Here is a 15,138-nt window from a genome sequence, read left to right as displayed (position 1 = left end):
CAAATTGAGCCCTCTAGTAGCAGACGAGTGACAGTGCTGTCATCCTGATGATTATTAACATAAATTAACAATCACACAGATCTCAGTTTGAGTACTACTTCCCTGAATCACAAGATTTGTGATCTGAGCCTTACTCCTAAAACAAGTTCCTTATTAATTGAACAGAAAGCAAACAACAAAAACATATCTCCTAGAGTTGTTTGCAAATGACATAAAAATATGGTTTTATATGGCAATCATTCTGCATAATAACAGTTAATTATCATGTTCATCTTCATCATCATTATACTTAATTTGTCAAAAATAATTCTGTATACAAATTTATCCTTAAAACAAACCATTACTTTTATTAAGGTGATTCACATTGATTCTTCTCCCCCAGCTCTTGGCCTTAGAGTAAGCATCTTTCCCTGCTCAGGATCACAGTTTGCTTAACTTCTATTTATCTTCTGAATTGCTGTGATGGTAAGCCATTCAGATGCATTGTTCCTTTGCTTGGGACATTTTCATTTTCTTTGCTTATCTAAGCTCTCCTTTTCTGGCTCTTTTAATTTTCTAAAAGCTGAGCAAACAGACCAGGAAAATAACTGTAGAAAATATATTTCACATTGACAGCAATTAGCTGAATGTGTCAATTACCGGGAAATTTAATAGATTTGTTCTGATCCATAACACACTTGGGTACAGCTGACAGTGCTGCTTATGTTCGAGTCACAGTCAATACAGAGGCAGCTTTCAAGGAAATTCTGCACATTGATTCAATCATCCCAAATTACCAAAGGTGTTTTCCGGAAACCCTGACCAAGTCTCTTCTAGCCATATTTGCCATTTCCTCTTATATCCACAAGCTTGAGTTGACTACACATGGGTGTCAATTTCCTTCTATCTGGATTATGAGGCTTTGTCCCATTACTCCATTTGTATTGTTCCTATAAAGATAATCAATGGCTTCCATTTTTCCTAATTCATAGATCCTTTCTTTGTCCTTAAATTACCCAGTGCATTAGTGGCATTCAAAATTGTTGACCTCTCCTTGATTATGTTGGCATTTTCTTCTTACAGTTTTTAGGTCACCACATTCTCTAGCTTTTCCCCTTTTACACTGATTGCTGCTTCCCAGTCTTCTCTGTTAGATTTCTAAATGTTGTGATGTTGTAGGGCCCCATTCTGGGATACCTTCCCCTCTTAGATGCACTTCTCCAAACTTCAGTTAGTGTTTGATGAATCCCAAATTTTAATCTCCAGCCCTGACCACGCCAAAAACTACAGGCTCATATATCTAATTACCTCCACAAAACCCATTAGAATTCTCAAAGCAGAATTTTTAAAAATGTCCTCCCAGGCCTACTCTATCCCTGTGCCCTCATTAGTCAATCACCATCCACCTCATTGCTCAAGCCAAAATTCCAGAAGTTTTAACTGAATCCTCTCCTTACTCATCACCCACTCTCAATGCCAATACTATGGATTGCTACCTCCAAAATATATCCCAATAATTCCATTCCTTTCTCTTTCTATCCTACAAGCTGTCAGTATCCTTCATCTGCACAATTTTGACAGCTCCTACCTGATCTCCCTGCTTCTACTCTTACCTCTTCTACACAGGTTGATCTTGGTAATAGATGCATACATACATACATAAATCAGATCATGTTTAAAACTTTCACACTTAAACTCCGTACCTGGTCCTTAATCTGTCCATCATCCATCTCCCTACTTTCTCCCCTACCATGTTCCTCTCACTTACTCTAGCTGTAGCTGGCTTTATTCCTCTTCTCTGATCAAGCCAAGCGCATTGTCACCCCCAAGGTTTTGGGTGTGTTGTTCCCTCTGCCTGAAACAAACTTCTCGTGCAAATACCTAGAGAAGAAGACATCACCTTATAAGAAGATAACTGAGAATTCAAAAGGAAAAAACATGGCACATCCTTAAAGATTTCCTAGACTTAAGGCAGAGAGTGTACTGACTCACCATTCTTCCCCTGTGGGAACACAGGACATGGTGGAACCACAGTGGGAGGTCTGGTGGTGACTTTGTGTCTCATGCTTACTCTGGTGAGGCTGAGAAAATCCCAATGGCCACAGCCAGTGTGGGTGTCAGGGAAAATTGGAAGCATTCCTGGGAGGTATTTTTGAGTCATGATTAAGAGAGGGACTCAAAAAAAGAAGAGTATGAGAGAGGAAAAGAGAAAAGGGAAATGACATTTTTAAGGTGCATTGTAAGAAGCAGATTTAGATTGGAATGTCTTATTCTCATGGTAGCTGGGAATGAGCTCCCAATGTCTGTATTGAGACTATCCCATCTAGGTCCCAAGGGATGATTAAGAGAGAGATCCAGTCTCTGTACCTCATTTGAATCATAACAAGTAAAACTCAGGGCTTAAAATGTTAAGATCATGAGAGAATGTAATAGAGGGAGTAAAAATAAAAATTAAAATATTTTTGGTGTTTCCTAGAAGACCAGGTCCCTGAAGGTGGGGCCTGATGGAGTATGTAGGTGAGCAGAGGATGGGATGCAAGAAGGTGAGGACTTGATTCTCACTCATCTTCCTGTTTAGCTATTTGCAAGCCATTAATTGAGAAGAGGACCAGGCTGGGTCCTAAGCTAGCAGGAACACTCACTGCTCCACAAGAGGCTTCAACTCCCTGAGGTTGTGTGTGTGAGGCACAGGCTCTTTCTTCAAGCTGTGTTTCTCGGCAGATATATGAAATTGGCAGCTGTAGGGCTGTGTATTTTAGGGTCTCTTGACACCTGACCTTATTATAAAGATGTATGTGCTCTCATGCAACCCTGTCCTCCTGCTGTCCTGTGGGCCATGGCCACTCTTACCTCCTGCCCATCCATCCTGCCCATCGTTCCAACACAGGACACCTGGGTCCTATTCCTCAGGTGAATGCCCTGCTCTGTGGGCTCCTCTGTAACCTGTCCTGAGACCCAAAGCTGAACGCCTCCTCTGCGTTTGACAGCCCTTCATTGATTCTAGTAGTTTGGACACACAGATTATAAAGTTAATTTTGGTTGTTGACTAGATCAAGGGAGACCTATAAAAATTGAATAAGCATTCTAGGTGTGTACTTCCATGGAAAATTGGCACATGGGTCAGCAAACTGACTGGGGAAGACCAGTCTTGAACCTGGTGGCACCATCCAGAAGGCTGGAGACTGGGAAGCAATGTGAAGGCAGAAGAGGGAATTTCGTGCCTGTGCACACTTGACTCCTAAGCAGGTACTGGTTTTTTTTATTATTATTATTATTATTATTATATTGTTTTTCATTGACATCAGACTCCAGAGTTTTCAGCCTTTGAATATGAACTTGCACCAGTAGCTCTAAGGGGAATTCCAGGGCCTTCAGTGTCAGTCTGGGGCTCCATCATTGGTCCCTCTTATTCTGAGTTTCCAGCTTCTCGGACTGAGCAGCAACTAGTTTCCCTGGCTCTACAGCATGCAGGTGGCCACTGTGAGACTGTCAAGCCTCTGACTAATCAATCTCCTAATAAATCTTCTCGTATAATAGTCCTTTGTTTCTGTTCCTATGGAGAAATTTGACTAAAACACAGACAATTCTAGGTTTATTGAAGATGACATTTACATTGTTTTCTGTTCTTCTTGTTGTTGTTGTTGTTTTGGAGGGGATTCCTTAGAAAAGAAAATGGCTAAAACTTCTTCATTCTACCATCCTAAAATTATCTTACTAAGAAAACTAGGGGTCTTGAAAAGAGGTAGGAGAAGAGTCCTAGAGACTACCCCAATGCTTTTCCATTAGATTTTTTGCTGAGAATCTGTTGTGGTTTGAATATAAAAAGTCCCCCAAAAGCTCATATGTAACAATGCAAAAAGGTTTAGAGGAGAAATGATTGGGTTATGAGAGTCTTAACCTAATCAGTGAATTAATCCTCTGATTGGATAAATTGAATGGTAATTAAAGGCAGGTGGGGTGTGGCTGGAAGAGGGGGCATTGGGGCATGGCTTTGTGGTATCTATTTGTATTTGGTAAGTGGAGATCTCTCTTTCTGATTCCTTCTGCCACATTGTTACACCACGGTGTTCTACTTTACTTCAAGCCCTGAGGAATGGAGCCAGCCTTCTATGGACTGAGACCCCTAAAACTATGAGCCCACAAATAAACGATTCCTCCTCTACAGTTATGCTGGTTGAGTGTTTTAGTCACAGCACTTAAAAGATGACCAAAACAGCATCTCAACCACAGGACTCAGTTTGTCTACCTGATATTTCGTGTAACGACTGAGAGTCACCCAGCAGATGTCCTGCCAATTTTCCAGAGGTGTGTAACGTCAGACTTTCTAAAGACCTACCATGTGCACAATGCCCTTGAGGCCTCCCTGACACCAATACAGTCCTGTATCCTGTGTTGGAACAGCTAAATTCAAAAGAAAGAGAGAGGGAAGGAGAGAGAGGGAAGGGAGAAAGGGATGGAGGGAAAGTTCTTTGAAACAGATTAATCATGCTCCAAGTATGGATGACATCTAAATTCCTCTTGTCTTCCATACCTAGACTTTCATTGATCAAAGAGTTTCAAAGTTTGCCATTACCTTTTCACCTAAATGATGCCACTCTAAATGGCGAACTGACAATATCCAAAGGCAAGATCAACCTACTTTTCTTAGAGGTCCAGACAGTAAATATTTCAGGCTCCTAGGCAAAATCCTGTTTCCATAAGAATAACTCAACTGTGGCAGCAGCCAGTAAAAAAATAAATGCAGGTATATAATAAAATTTATTTTTAAAATCAGGTTTGCAGCCCATGAGCCATAATTCTGCAGCATAGAAAATCTATAAAAGTTGGCCTTATAACATAAAGATAGAGGAGCTAGGGATATAGCTCAATTAGTAGAGTGCCTGACTTGCATGCACAAGGCCCTGGGTTCAGTCCTCAGCACCACTAAATAAATAAATAAATACACACACACACACACACACACACACACGGCTGAGGTTGTGGCTAGCATGTGTGAAGCACTGGGTTCAAAATCTCAACACCACAGGTAAATAAATAAAATAAAGGTCTATCAACAACTAAAAAAAATTTAAATAAAAAAATAAAATAAAGATGTTGCAGGACAATAAGATTCTACCACAGCCAGTTGATGGATATTGTCTAGTGTTGGGGTTAAGAACAAAAATGCTGAGATAGAATTTTGATTTCTAATCTTGACAGTATGACTGTCAAATTGCAAGATGAAGAACAAGGTAATTAGCCTAAATTTTATTTTCTTCATCCATAATGCAAAAATAACAATAGTACCTAACTTATGGTAGGTACTACCTGGGTGGCACAATCCTTCAACAGTGCCCCTGAACTATATTCATTATTCTATAGCAAAATGAATAAATATTTGCAATAAGTAGGGTAAGTAAAAATAGTTGGAAAGTTAAGTGCTCTTAGCTTTCAAATTAAGGAGAACTATTAACAGTTTTTAGCTGGATAATGACTTTGGTTATGCATTGCATGGAACATGGAACATCTAAGTCTACTGTGAAATTAAAAAGAAAAAAAAAAACCCAAAAGTTTGACGAATATTGCTAAAGAAAACACTAAGAAAATGAAAGGATTTCTCCAGGGGAAGGAAGGAAGGAAGGAAGGAAGGAAGGAAGAAATGAGTCAAGCTACTGCCAAAGCAAGTGATAAATGCTTGGGGGATTCCAGCAAAGTTTCCCAAGAAAGGGGAGGTCCTGCTGTCTGGGGTCAGGCAAGTGAGCCAACCAAGCAAAAGCCAAGGACAGCTCCACTGGACGGGAACAATGGGAGCGGCACCACTGCCCTCTGCAGCCCCTTAATCCCTGGCGTAGGAACCTCTCATAGTCTATTCCAGAGCCTCTGCCAGGTAGTCCTCCCCATAGCACTAAGAAGGGATCTGACATTTTCCATGTCCTCATGTTAGATTTTCTTAACCTCCAATGATTACTCATGGGGGCACACTCTGTTCTCTGAATTAAGACACACAGAAGCCCTAAAAAGAGTTGGGAGCCTGAAGGAGCAGGGAGAAGAGAGCCCCTCACATGTGTATCTCCAGAACCGAACTGAACTTTGAAGTGTCACCCTGACCATAAATGTGTGAATACAAATAAGCCAGCCTCAGAAGAACTCCATCTGTCTGCTTCTGCTGGCTAGTGGTATTTTTATGCAAGTGGTCTATTCTTAAATCCTTGACTATTGCAAAATGAATCCCAACTAAGTTTATTTTTAGGGATCTGAAGTTTTCCCACATTTTGTGTAGAAAATAGAACTATTAACGTGTGTTATGTCATACTATTTCAGAGGCACATAATTCAAGTTCACATCATATCTATAGGTTAATGATGGAGGTGCAGCGGCCGGCCAGTGAAGAGGACCATCATGGTTGTAAATGCCAACTACCTGCTGACCACTAGCACTATTAAATCTCTAGCCAGATCTTGACTTCTCAGCTCTAGACCCAGAGATGCAGTACTTTCTCGTATACGATGACCAGAGGCATTTCCACTTTCACATGTCCTAACTTGGCTGCTGCCTGTCATTCTAAACTTCCATCTCTCTATGTGGCATGGCATTCTTCTAGTGGCTCAGGTGTAAAACCCTGTTGTCACCCTACATTGCTCCTTTTCTCTCATGGCCCATATCTAGTCGGCGAGAAACTCCGTTTTTTTTTTTTTTTTTTTGACTCTCTCATGGCAGGATGGTTCAAGGTCCTGACCTCTCTCACCTGGATCACCACATTGCCTCCTGACCATTCTCCTTGCTTCAGCCTTTGTGCCCTTATAGTCGGCCTTCAACAAGAGAGATCCTGCTTAACTAAAGTCTGGTCATGCCAGCCCAGCTCAAATCCCTACAATAGCATTGGGCCCTGTACACCCCACATTCCCCAAACCAATCCCCTCTATTCTCATCTCCTGCCACTCACCTATTACTCACTCTGCTCCACTTTCCTGCCATTCTTGCCCCCTAGGGCTTTTGCTCTGGCTCCTCCCTCTGCCTGGAATGCAATACCCCTGACATCCATGGGGGTCTCTCTTACTTTGGAGATTGATTTAAAGTTCACCTTCTCAGGAAGGTCTTTTCCAACCACTCTATTCAAAATTGCAATATCTCTTCTCGTCCCAAACCTTCTATTCCCTGTTTTTAATGTTTCACTTTATGTGATACTATTTCTATCTCCCAATCAGCCATCTAATTTATTAAATTTTTAAAAGCCTGCCCCCTCCCCATTCTAAAATTTAAACTCTACTTGGGCAAGATTTTTGTCTATTTTCATTCTGTCTTCACACCTGGACTAGGTGCTGACAGTTCCTCAGGAACCACCGCCACGTGAGTAACTGACTCACATAATTGAGTCATACCACCCTGCAACAGGAAAGCCCATACAATGTCCACATATCATGGAACCATGGCTAGTCCGTGTGATTTTAATAGAAATTCTTGTAAAAAAATTAAGACTCTCAATGATTACTTGAGTAAATGATAATGTGTAAAGTGATATAATCAATCAAATAGACTTACTATCAATCAATCAAATAGACTTACTAGACATGTACAGGATATTTCATCCATCAAAAACTAAATTAACTTTCTTCAGTTACACAGGGAATCTTCTTCAAAATACACCATATTTTAGGACACAAAGCAAGTTTAGCAAATACAAAAAAAAATCAAGATAACATCTAGACTCTTGAAATTTAGATATCAATGAAAAACAAAACTAATTCTAGCACGTGGATATTGAATAATAAATACACTTTGAACAAGGAATGAGTCTCAGAAGGAATCAGGGAAGAAATAAAAATTTTTAGACACAAGGAGAATAGATACAAAATATCAAAAAACTCTGAACATTATTAAGCCAGGTGTAAATCAAAAGCTTTTAGCATTGAGTACCTACATTTAAAAAAAGAAGAAGAAAGATCCAAATAAATAATCTAATGTTATTTCTTAAGACCCTGGAAAAACAAGAAAAAAACCCATTCCCAAGCCAGTAGAAAACAGGGAAAAAATAAGATTAGATATACAATAAATGAAATTGAGAATAAAAAAATATAAAGGGTCAATTCATGAAGAGTTGGTTTTTTGAAAAGATGAATAAGATTTATAAACTTTTATCCAAACTAACCAAAAGAGAGAGAGAGAGAGAAGATCCAAATTAACAAAATCAGAGGTGAAAAAGAAGATATTATGACAGACAATTCTGAAATCCAGAGGAACATTAGAAACTATTCTGAAAATTTATACTCCATTAAACTAGAAAATCTAGAAGATATTTACAAATTTCTCTCTGTATATAATCTACCCAACTCAAATTGAACCAGGAGGTTATAAAAAACATAAACATACCAGTATCAGGCAATGAGATTGAAGAAGAAATAAAAAGCCTCCTAACAAAGAAAAGTCCAGACCCAAATGGATTCTCAGCCTACTTCTAACAGCCTTTTAAAGAACTAATGCCAACCCTCCTCCAATTATTCCGTGAGATAGGAGGGGAGGGAACATTGCTAAATTCATTCTTTGAAGCCAGAACCCTAATACCAAAACCAGAAAAAGACACATCAACGAAAGAAAACTACAGAATATTAACCCTGATGAACATAAACACAAAAATTCTCAATAAAATGTTAGCAATCTGTACTTAAAAACACATTAAAAAGATTGGATACCATGATCAAGTTAGTCTCATTTCAAGGATACAAAGTTGGTTCAACATACGTAAATCAGTGTAATTCATCACATAAATAGAAATAAGGACCAAAATCACATGGTCATCTCAAAAGATGCAGAAAAAGTCTTCAACAAAATCCAGTACCCATTCATGTTAAATACATTAGAAAAACTAAGGATAGAAGGAACTTAACCTTAATATCAAGCAGTATATATAAACTATAAACCTAAAGCGAACATCATACTGAATGGAGACAAACTTAAATAAATTTCCTCTAAAATAGGAACAAGAGAAGAATGCCCACTGTCACCACCCTATTCAAGATAGTTCTTGCCAGGAACAGTGGTGCACACCTGTAATCCTGGTGGCTTGGGAAGCTGAGGCAGGAAGATCACAAGTCAAAGCCAGACTCAGCAACTTCGCAAGGCCCTAAGCAATTTAACAAGACCCTGTCCAAAATAAAAAATAATAAATGGACTCAGGATGTGCCTTAAACACCCCAGGTTCAATCTCTGATACTCCCAAAAATATTAAAATAAAAATAATAATAAATAAATAAATATTAAAAATATAGTTGTTGAAACTCTAGACAGAGCGATCAGGCAAGAGAAGGAAATTAAAGGGATGTAAATAGGAAAATATGTCAAGTTACCTCTATTTGCTGATGACATGATCCTATACTTAGAAGACCCCAAAATTTCCACCAGAAGACTTCTAGAACTGATAAGCAAATTCAGCCAAGTAGCAAATTCAAGACCAACACACAAAAATCAGTCTTTCCTATACTACAATAATGAATCTTCTGAGAAAGAAATAAGGAAAACAATTCTATTCACAATTGCCTAAAAAAAAGACTTATTAAATCTAACTAAGGAGGTAAAAGACCTCTACAGTGAAAATTATAAAACACTAAAGAAAAAAATTAAAGAAGAACTTAGAAAATGGAAAGGGCTACCATGCTCTTGGACAGGCAGAATTAATATTGTCAAAATAGCATATTACCAAAAGCAATATACAGATTCAACATGATCCCCACCAAAGGACATTCTTCACAGACTAGAAACACACTCCTAAAACTCATATGAAAGAATAAAAGACCCAGCACAACCAAAGCAATCCAGATCAATAAGAATAATGCTGGTAACAACACCTGATATTAAATTATACTACAAGGCTATACAGTAAAAAACACAGCATGATGTTGATGTAAAAATGGACATGAAGACCAATGGAATAGACTAGAAGACTAGAGATGGATGTAGATATAGATATAGTCATCTGATTCTCGACCAATGTGCCAAAAATATACACTGGAGAAAAGATAGCATTTTTAATAAATGGTGCTGGGAAAACTGGCTATCCATATACAGAAGAATGGAACTGGATCTCAATCTCTTACCCTGCACAAAATTCAACTCAAAGTAGATGAAAGACCTAGGAAATAGACCAGAAACACTGCAACTGCTAGAAGAAAATAGAGAGTCAATATTTCAACATACTGGAATAGGCACCACCTTCCTTAATAAGATTCCTAAAGCTCAAGAAATAAAAGCCAAAAATCATTAAATGGGATGGCATCAAATTAAAAAGCTTCTGCATAGAAAAAGAAACAATTAAAAGTGAAGAAAGAGTTTACAGAATAGGACAAAATCTTTGCCAGCTACTCTTTCAACAGGAGATTAATATCCAGAAAACATACAGAACTTAAAAACTTAACACCAAAAAAAAGAAAGAGAAAGAAATCCACACAAGTAACCATATCAATAAATTGGAAAATGAACTAAACAGACATTTCTCAAAAGAAGAAATGCAAATGGCCAACAAATATATGAAAACATTTTCAACATCCTTAGCAATTAGGGAAATGCAAATCAAAACTATACTGAGATTTCATCTCCCTCCAGGTAGAATGGCAACCATCAAAAACACAAATAATGACAAATGTGGGAGAAGAAGTAGGGGAAAAGGTATGCTATGCACTGTTGGTGGGACTGCAAACTAGGACAACCACTTTGGAAGGCAGTGTGTAGAGTCCTCAAAAGACTAGGATGGAATCTCCATATGGCCCAGCTCTCCCCCTCCTTGGAATACTTAGCCATAAAGAAGAATAAAATTATGTCATTTGCTGGTAAAGGGATGGAACTGGAGAACATCAAACTAAGTGAAATAAGCCAGACTCAGAAAGTCAAGGGTCAAATGTTTTCTCATATGCACAGAAAATAAAGAGAAATGAGAAATTTTAAAAAGGGGAAATCTCATGAAAATAGAAGAGAGAACTGTAGAAGAAAGGGATTAAAGAGAGGGAATAGGGGTGGAAAGGGGGAGAAACCGTGAAATGCAACTGACCAAATTAAGTTATGCAAACATAGGAATATATCATAGTGAATTTCATTTTTATGTATAACTATAATGTACCAATTAAAAAATAAATGGTGTCAACATACTTTATATACAACCAGAGATGTGAAAAATTGTGCTGTAAATGTGTAATAAGAATTGTAATGCATTGTACTGTCATTTATTTTCTTTAAATCAATTTAAAAATTAATTAATTAATTAATTAATTAATAGAAGGAAGACCAATAGAATAGAGGACAGGGCTCAGAGGAAGGAGGAAGTAAGGGAAGGGGACAGCATTGAGGATTGAAATAGAGAAAATTTTGTTATAGCCACTTATGAAATGTCAGCGTGAACCCTGCCATTATGTATAGCTATAATCCACTAATAAAAAACAGGAATCAATAAAAATAATACAGAACTTTAAAAAAAGCATTAAGACAGTCAATAATTTCCTCAGTAAATGATGGATGATATATAAAGTGTTACAATGGCAAACGAAGAAAACTTTCTTCTCAAACAAAAGAAGTGAAACAATAATAATGATGATAATGCTCAATACTGGCAAGGATATGACAAGAAAACAGCACTCTGAAGAAGCACCAGCATGAAAACAATTGTTGCAAGTTTTTTAGAAAATTAGTTGGTTTTAAAAGAATGTTCAGATGTACTTTTATTCAATAAGGAACTTCAGATCATTTGTACCAAGAAAACAACATAAATGAAGAGAAATAATTATATACAAAAATGGAAACGTTAGCATTATTTCTATTAGTGTAAATAAGCAGAACCCCATTGGTAGTTGGAAAATGATTAAATAAATTTTATTTTCCCGCCAGCCAACCCTCTTCTTCCTTCCTCCAAGAGGCTACCATGAAGCACCTGTGTCTCACATGAGTCTTCTGGTTACAATTTCTCAAAACATTTTCTTCCATGATTTTATAACACTTGTCAAACTTATATACCACATAGTATAATATACAACATACTATAACATAATATTTAATATACAATAAGATATAAGAAAATGTTCCATGATGTTAACACTAGCCAGGTTCTAATAATGTAAACAGGATGTTTTTCTTCCTATTTGTCTATATTAGAATTTGGTCATATTGGTCTATGTTTGTCATATTTGTCCATACCCAAACTTTTTGACAAATGGAATGTATTATTTCTATAATAGAATAATATATAAATCCTAGAGGAAATCACAGGAGCAGAGGACAGCAAAGGAGTACAGAGAAGCATAGGAGAGATCTGGCCACTGGCCACTGATGTAGTACAGGAGCTGAGGGCTGGGAAAGGCTTTCTCTGCAAGCAAATGTGGGCTTTCAAGACTGGTGAATGGTGGAAGGGTGAGGTGGCTAGTGCTGCACCCTAGGAAGATCTCTCCAACAAACTACAGCCAACTGAGGACGGGCAATCCAGCCCACACCTTGTTTGTAAGTGACACTGCACCTGCTCACTCACATATGGCCTGGGACTGTCTTCAGGCTACAATTGTAGCTTTAAGTAGTTATGACACAGGGGTTTGACCCTAAAGGCAAAATATTTACCACCTGTCCCTTGGCAGAAGCAGCCTCTGAACCCTGGTTGACAGGGTGTTTTAGAGAAGGGAGAAACTATAGGAAGCCAGGAGATGGTGATAAGGGCTGGCATTGTAAAGGTGATACAGAAGACAGCAGCTGCCAACAGATGAGTTTTAACAAATATCTGCATCTCCTGACAAATGGATGAGCAGGAAAAGGTTCTTCTTATGGGATGGGAGGCATTCCCATTTTCAAAGGTTACCACATTTTTTAAGAAAAGGCAGGAACTGTTGGACCGTTACCTGAAGGATCAGAACTGTAGAGACTGGCAGCTGTTGTTATGGGTCCCGGTGGGTGGATGGCACTTGCTGAAGACCTCTGACTCGCTATCAGAATCCTGCTCTTTGCAGAGGGCAGGCGGGACATGGCACCCAGTCCCAACTGGGGCTTCAGAAGCATGGCTGACCGATAGAAAGTCGGAGGGACTTCGTAGTGAGTGTAGGGAGGAGAACAAAATTCTTCTTTTCCAGGGTGGTCTGTCACCTACAATAAATGATTAAAAGCTCAGTCAGGATCTTCACACCACAGTGTGACACTAAACAGGTTCAGGAGACTCAGGTTCAAACAATATCCACTCTGGTACCACTGAGCTGCTTGATTGCAAATCTCTTCCAGTCTCTGAGCCTCGGCATCTTCATGCCTAAGTTGACAACTAGATGATCTCTTGGATTGTTCTAGGAATCTATATTCCTTTGGGAGAAAATATGAACTCCCTCTATAATCTTTAATTCCATAGTTACAAAATCACTGGAATTGGAATCAGTATTCAATCTTTAAATAAATAATGGCAGTGAAACAAGAATATAGCAAATGCTCACAAAATTATGAAACTTTCACCACACCTGTGGAATAAAGGTACCATTGTGAATATAACTCTGTCTTAAAATAAGTAGATACAATTTATTAATTTATATTGTCTCTACTTGGCTATGTATAAAACAAAATGTGCATTGTTATTAAGGGAGAAATGGCTATTTGGAAAAAATAAAGAAATCATGATATTACTGTTACTTTTCCTATACTTACCAGTTTGGGCTGGAATACAACTTGTAGGTAGGTATCTACCATTTATAAAGCAATCATGTTTTTCCAATGTCTGTTGGCATAATTGGTGTTCCTTTTCTTTATTTTATTTTTATTTTTTGCCATCCAGAGGATAGAACCAGGTCTTGCATATGCTAGGCAAGCACTATGCCACTGAGCTAATCCCCAGTCCATTTCTTCTTTAAATCAAACGGGGAAAAAAGAATCAGAACTACATACTTATTTTCTTAAGTTATAATGGGGGAAAAAACGTGCTAGGGGCAATACATGAAAAGATACATTGGTAACTGTGTTCAAAATCACAATGCATTTTATGTGTCAAATGTCTATCTATTTAAGAATCACGAACATTTAACAATATTCTTTAATAAGGGTTATAAAAGATTTGATCCAAGCTGTTGAAGAGGTAAACCCTTAGTGTGATACTTCATTAATGTTTGAAATAAAGTTCTCCTGAAAACTGGCATTATTGAAACAAAAGATTAAGTGTTTAAGCTTTTATCATAATCACATTGCAAACTATGCTTGACTGTTAGAGCAGATAGATGTATGTAACTCAGGCTAGTAAATTATATCCCAGAGAAAGGGCATCTATATCTGCTGTCTAATAAATTTTTGTCCTTACTTTCTCACTATTGATCTCTAGCTTTTTTTTCTTATATTCCTATACCCTCTGTTTTTTTTAAATTTTAATTTCTAAGTTTTGAGCCCTATTGCTCATTGCTTTGAGCAGGTGCTCTCATGGGGAATTAATATCAATTCCAACCCACATCAGTAGGGTTTTCAGTATTAAAATATTCTGTTCTCAATAATTACTCAGTTCTTTGGAACTGGACACTTTTCAAAGGTCAAAATCCACCGCACTCTCACTCCAGAATGACTTTTATGATTTTGATAACTTCAATGCCTGTCATTTGATTGGGTAATTTATTTCTGGTAAGAGCATAAATTCTTCAAAAAGGCGAAAAGTGTGCCTTAGATGCCTGGTTTATGCATTTTTAATTAGACAAGGGAATCTACAAAAAGCTTCATACTCCTTTCTTTCATCTTTACTGACAGAACATAACAGGGCACCCGGCACTGTCGTAAACACAGACATCAGTGCCAACAGTTGCCCTTCCCTTCTTCTCCAGTGGAGGTTTTTAGAGAAAGAACTTTGAAAGCAAACGAAAGAACCGTATGATTTCAAACAAATTCCTAAAATCAAGGTATGCAAGCAAATACATTCTTCTTGTATTGTCCCCCTCCTAGCTCCCACACCCCGTGTTCACTGGGATTGTGGCTGGGGAGAGACAGGGTAAATGAGGCCTCCCTGAGCAACCACTGGGTCAGGGGCAGGGAGAAGGTGCCTGTGATGGTTAATATAATCTTTCAACTTGGGTGAGCCCTGGAGTCCCAGTAATGTTCGACCAACTAAGGGTTTCTGTGAAGACAATTCTTAGATGAGATTAATATTTAAATCAGCAAACCTTGAATAAAGCAGATCACCCTTCACAGCATAGGTGAGCTTCATCCAAT

General features: G+C 38.1%; 1 protein-coding gene across 3 annotated transcripts in view; it reads right to left on the bottom strand.

Annotated features, from left to right (window-relative positions):
• Nucleotides 1–15,138, bottom strand: part of Mtus2 (microtubule associated scaffold protein 2) — a 595,926-nt gene that overhangs the window by 371,494 nt on the left and 209,294 nt on the right. For all 3 annotated transcript variants that reach the window (XM_046454223.2, XM_046454224.2, XM_046454225.2), the window contains one exon: nt 12,819–13,059. In XM_046454223.2, the coding sequence (XP_046310179.1) occupies nt 12,819–13,059 (241 nt within the window). The remainder of the gene's footprint in view (nt 1–12,818; nt 13,060–15,138) is intronic.

Source organism: Marmota monax, unplaced genomic scaffold (assembly GCF_021218885.2).
Source record: "Marmota monax isolate L192 unplaced genomic scaffold, Marmota_monax_Labrador192_F-V1.1 WCK01_AAM20220418_F8-fsc00011, whole genome shotgun sequence".
NCBI lineage: Eukaryota > Metazoa > Chordata > Mammalia > Rodentia > Sciuridae > Marmota > Marmota monax.
This window is presented reverse-complemented; position numbering and strand designations above follow the sequence as displayed.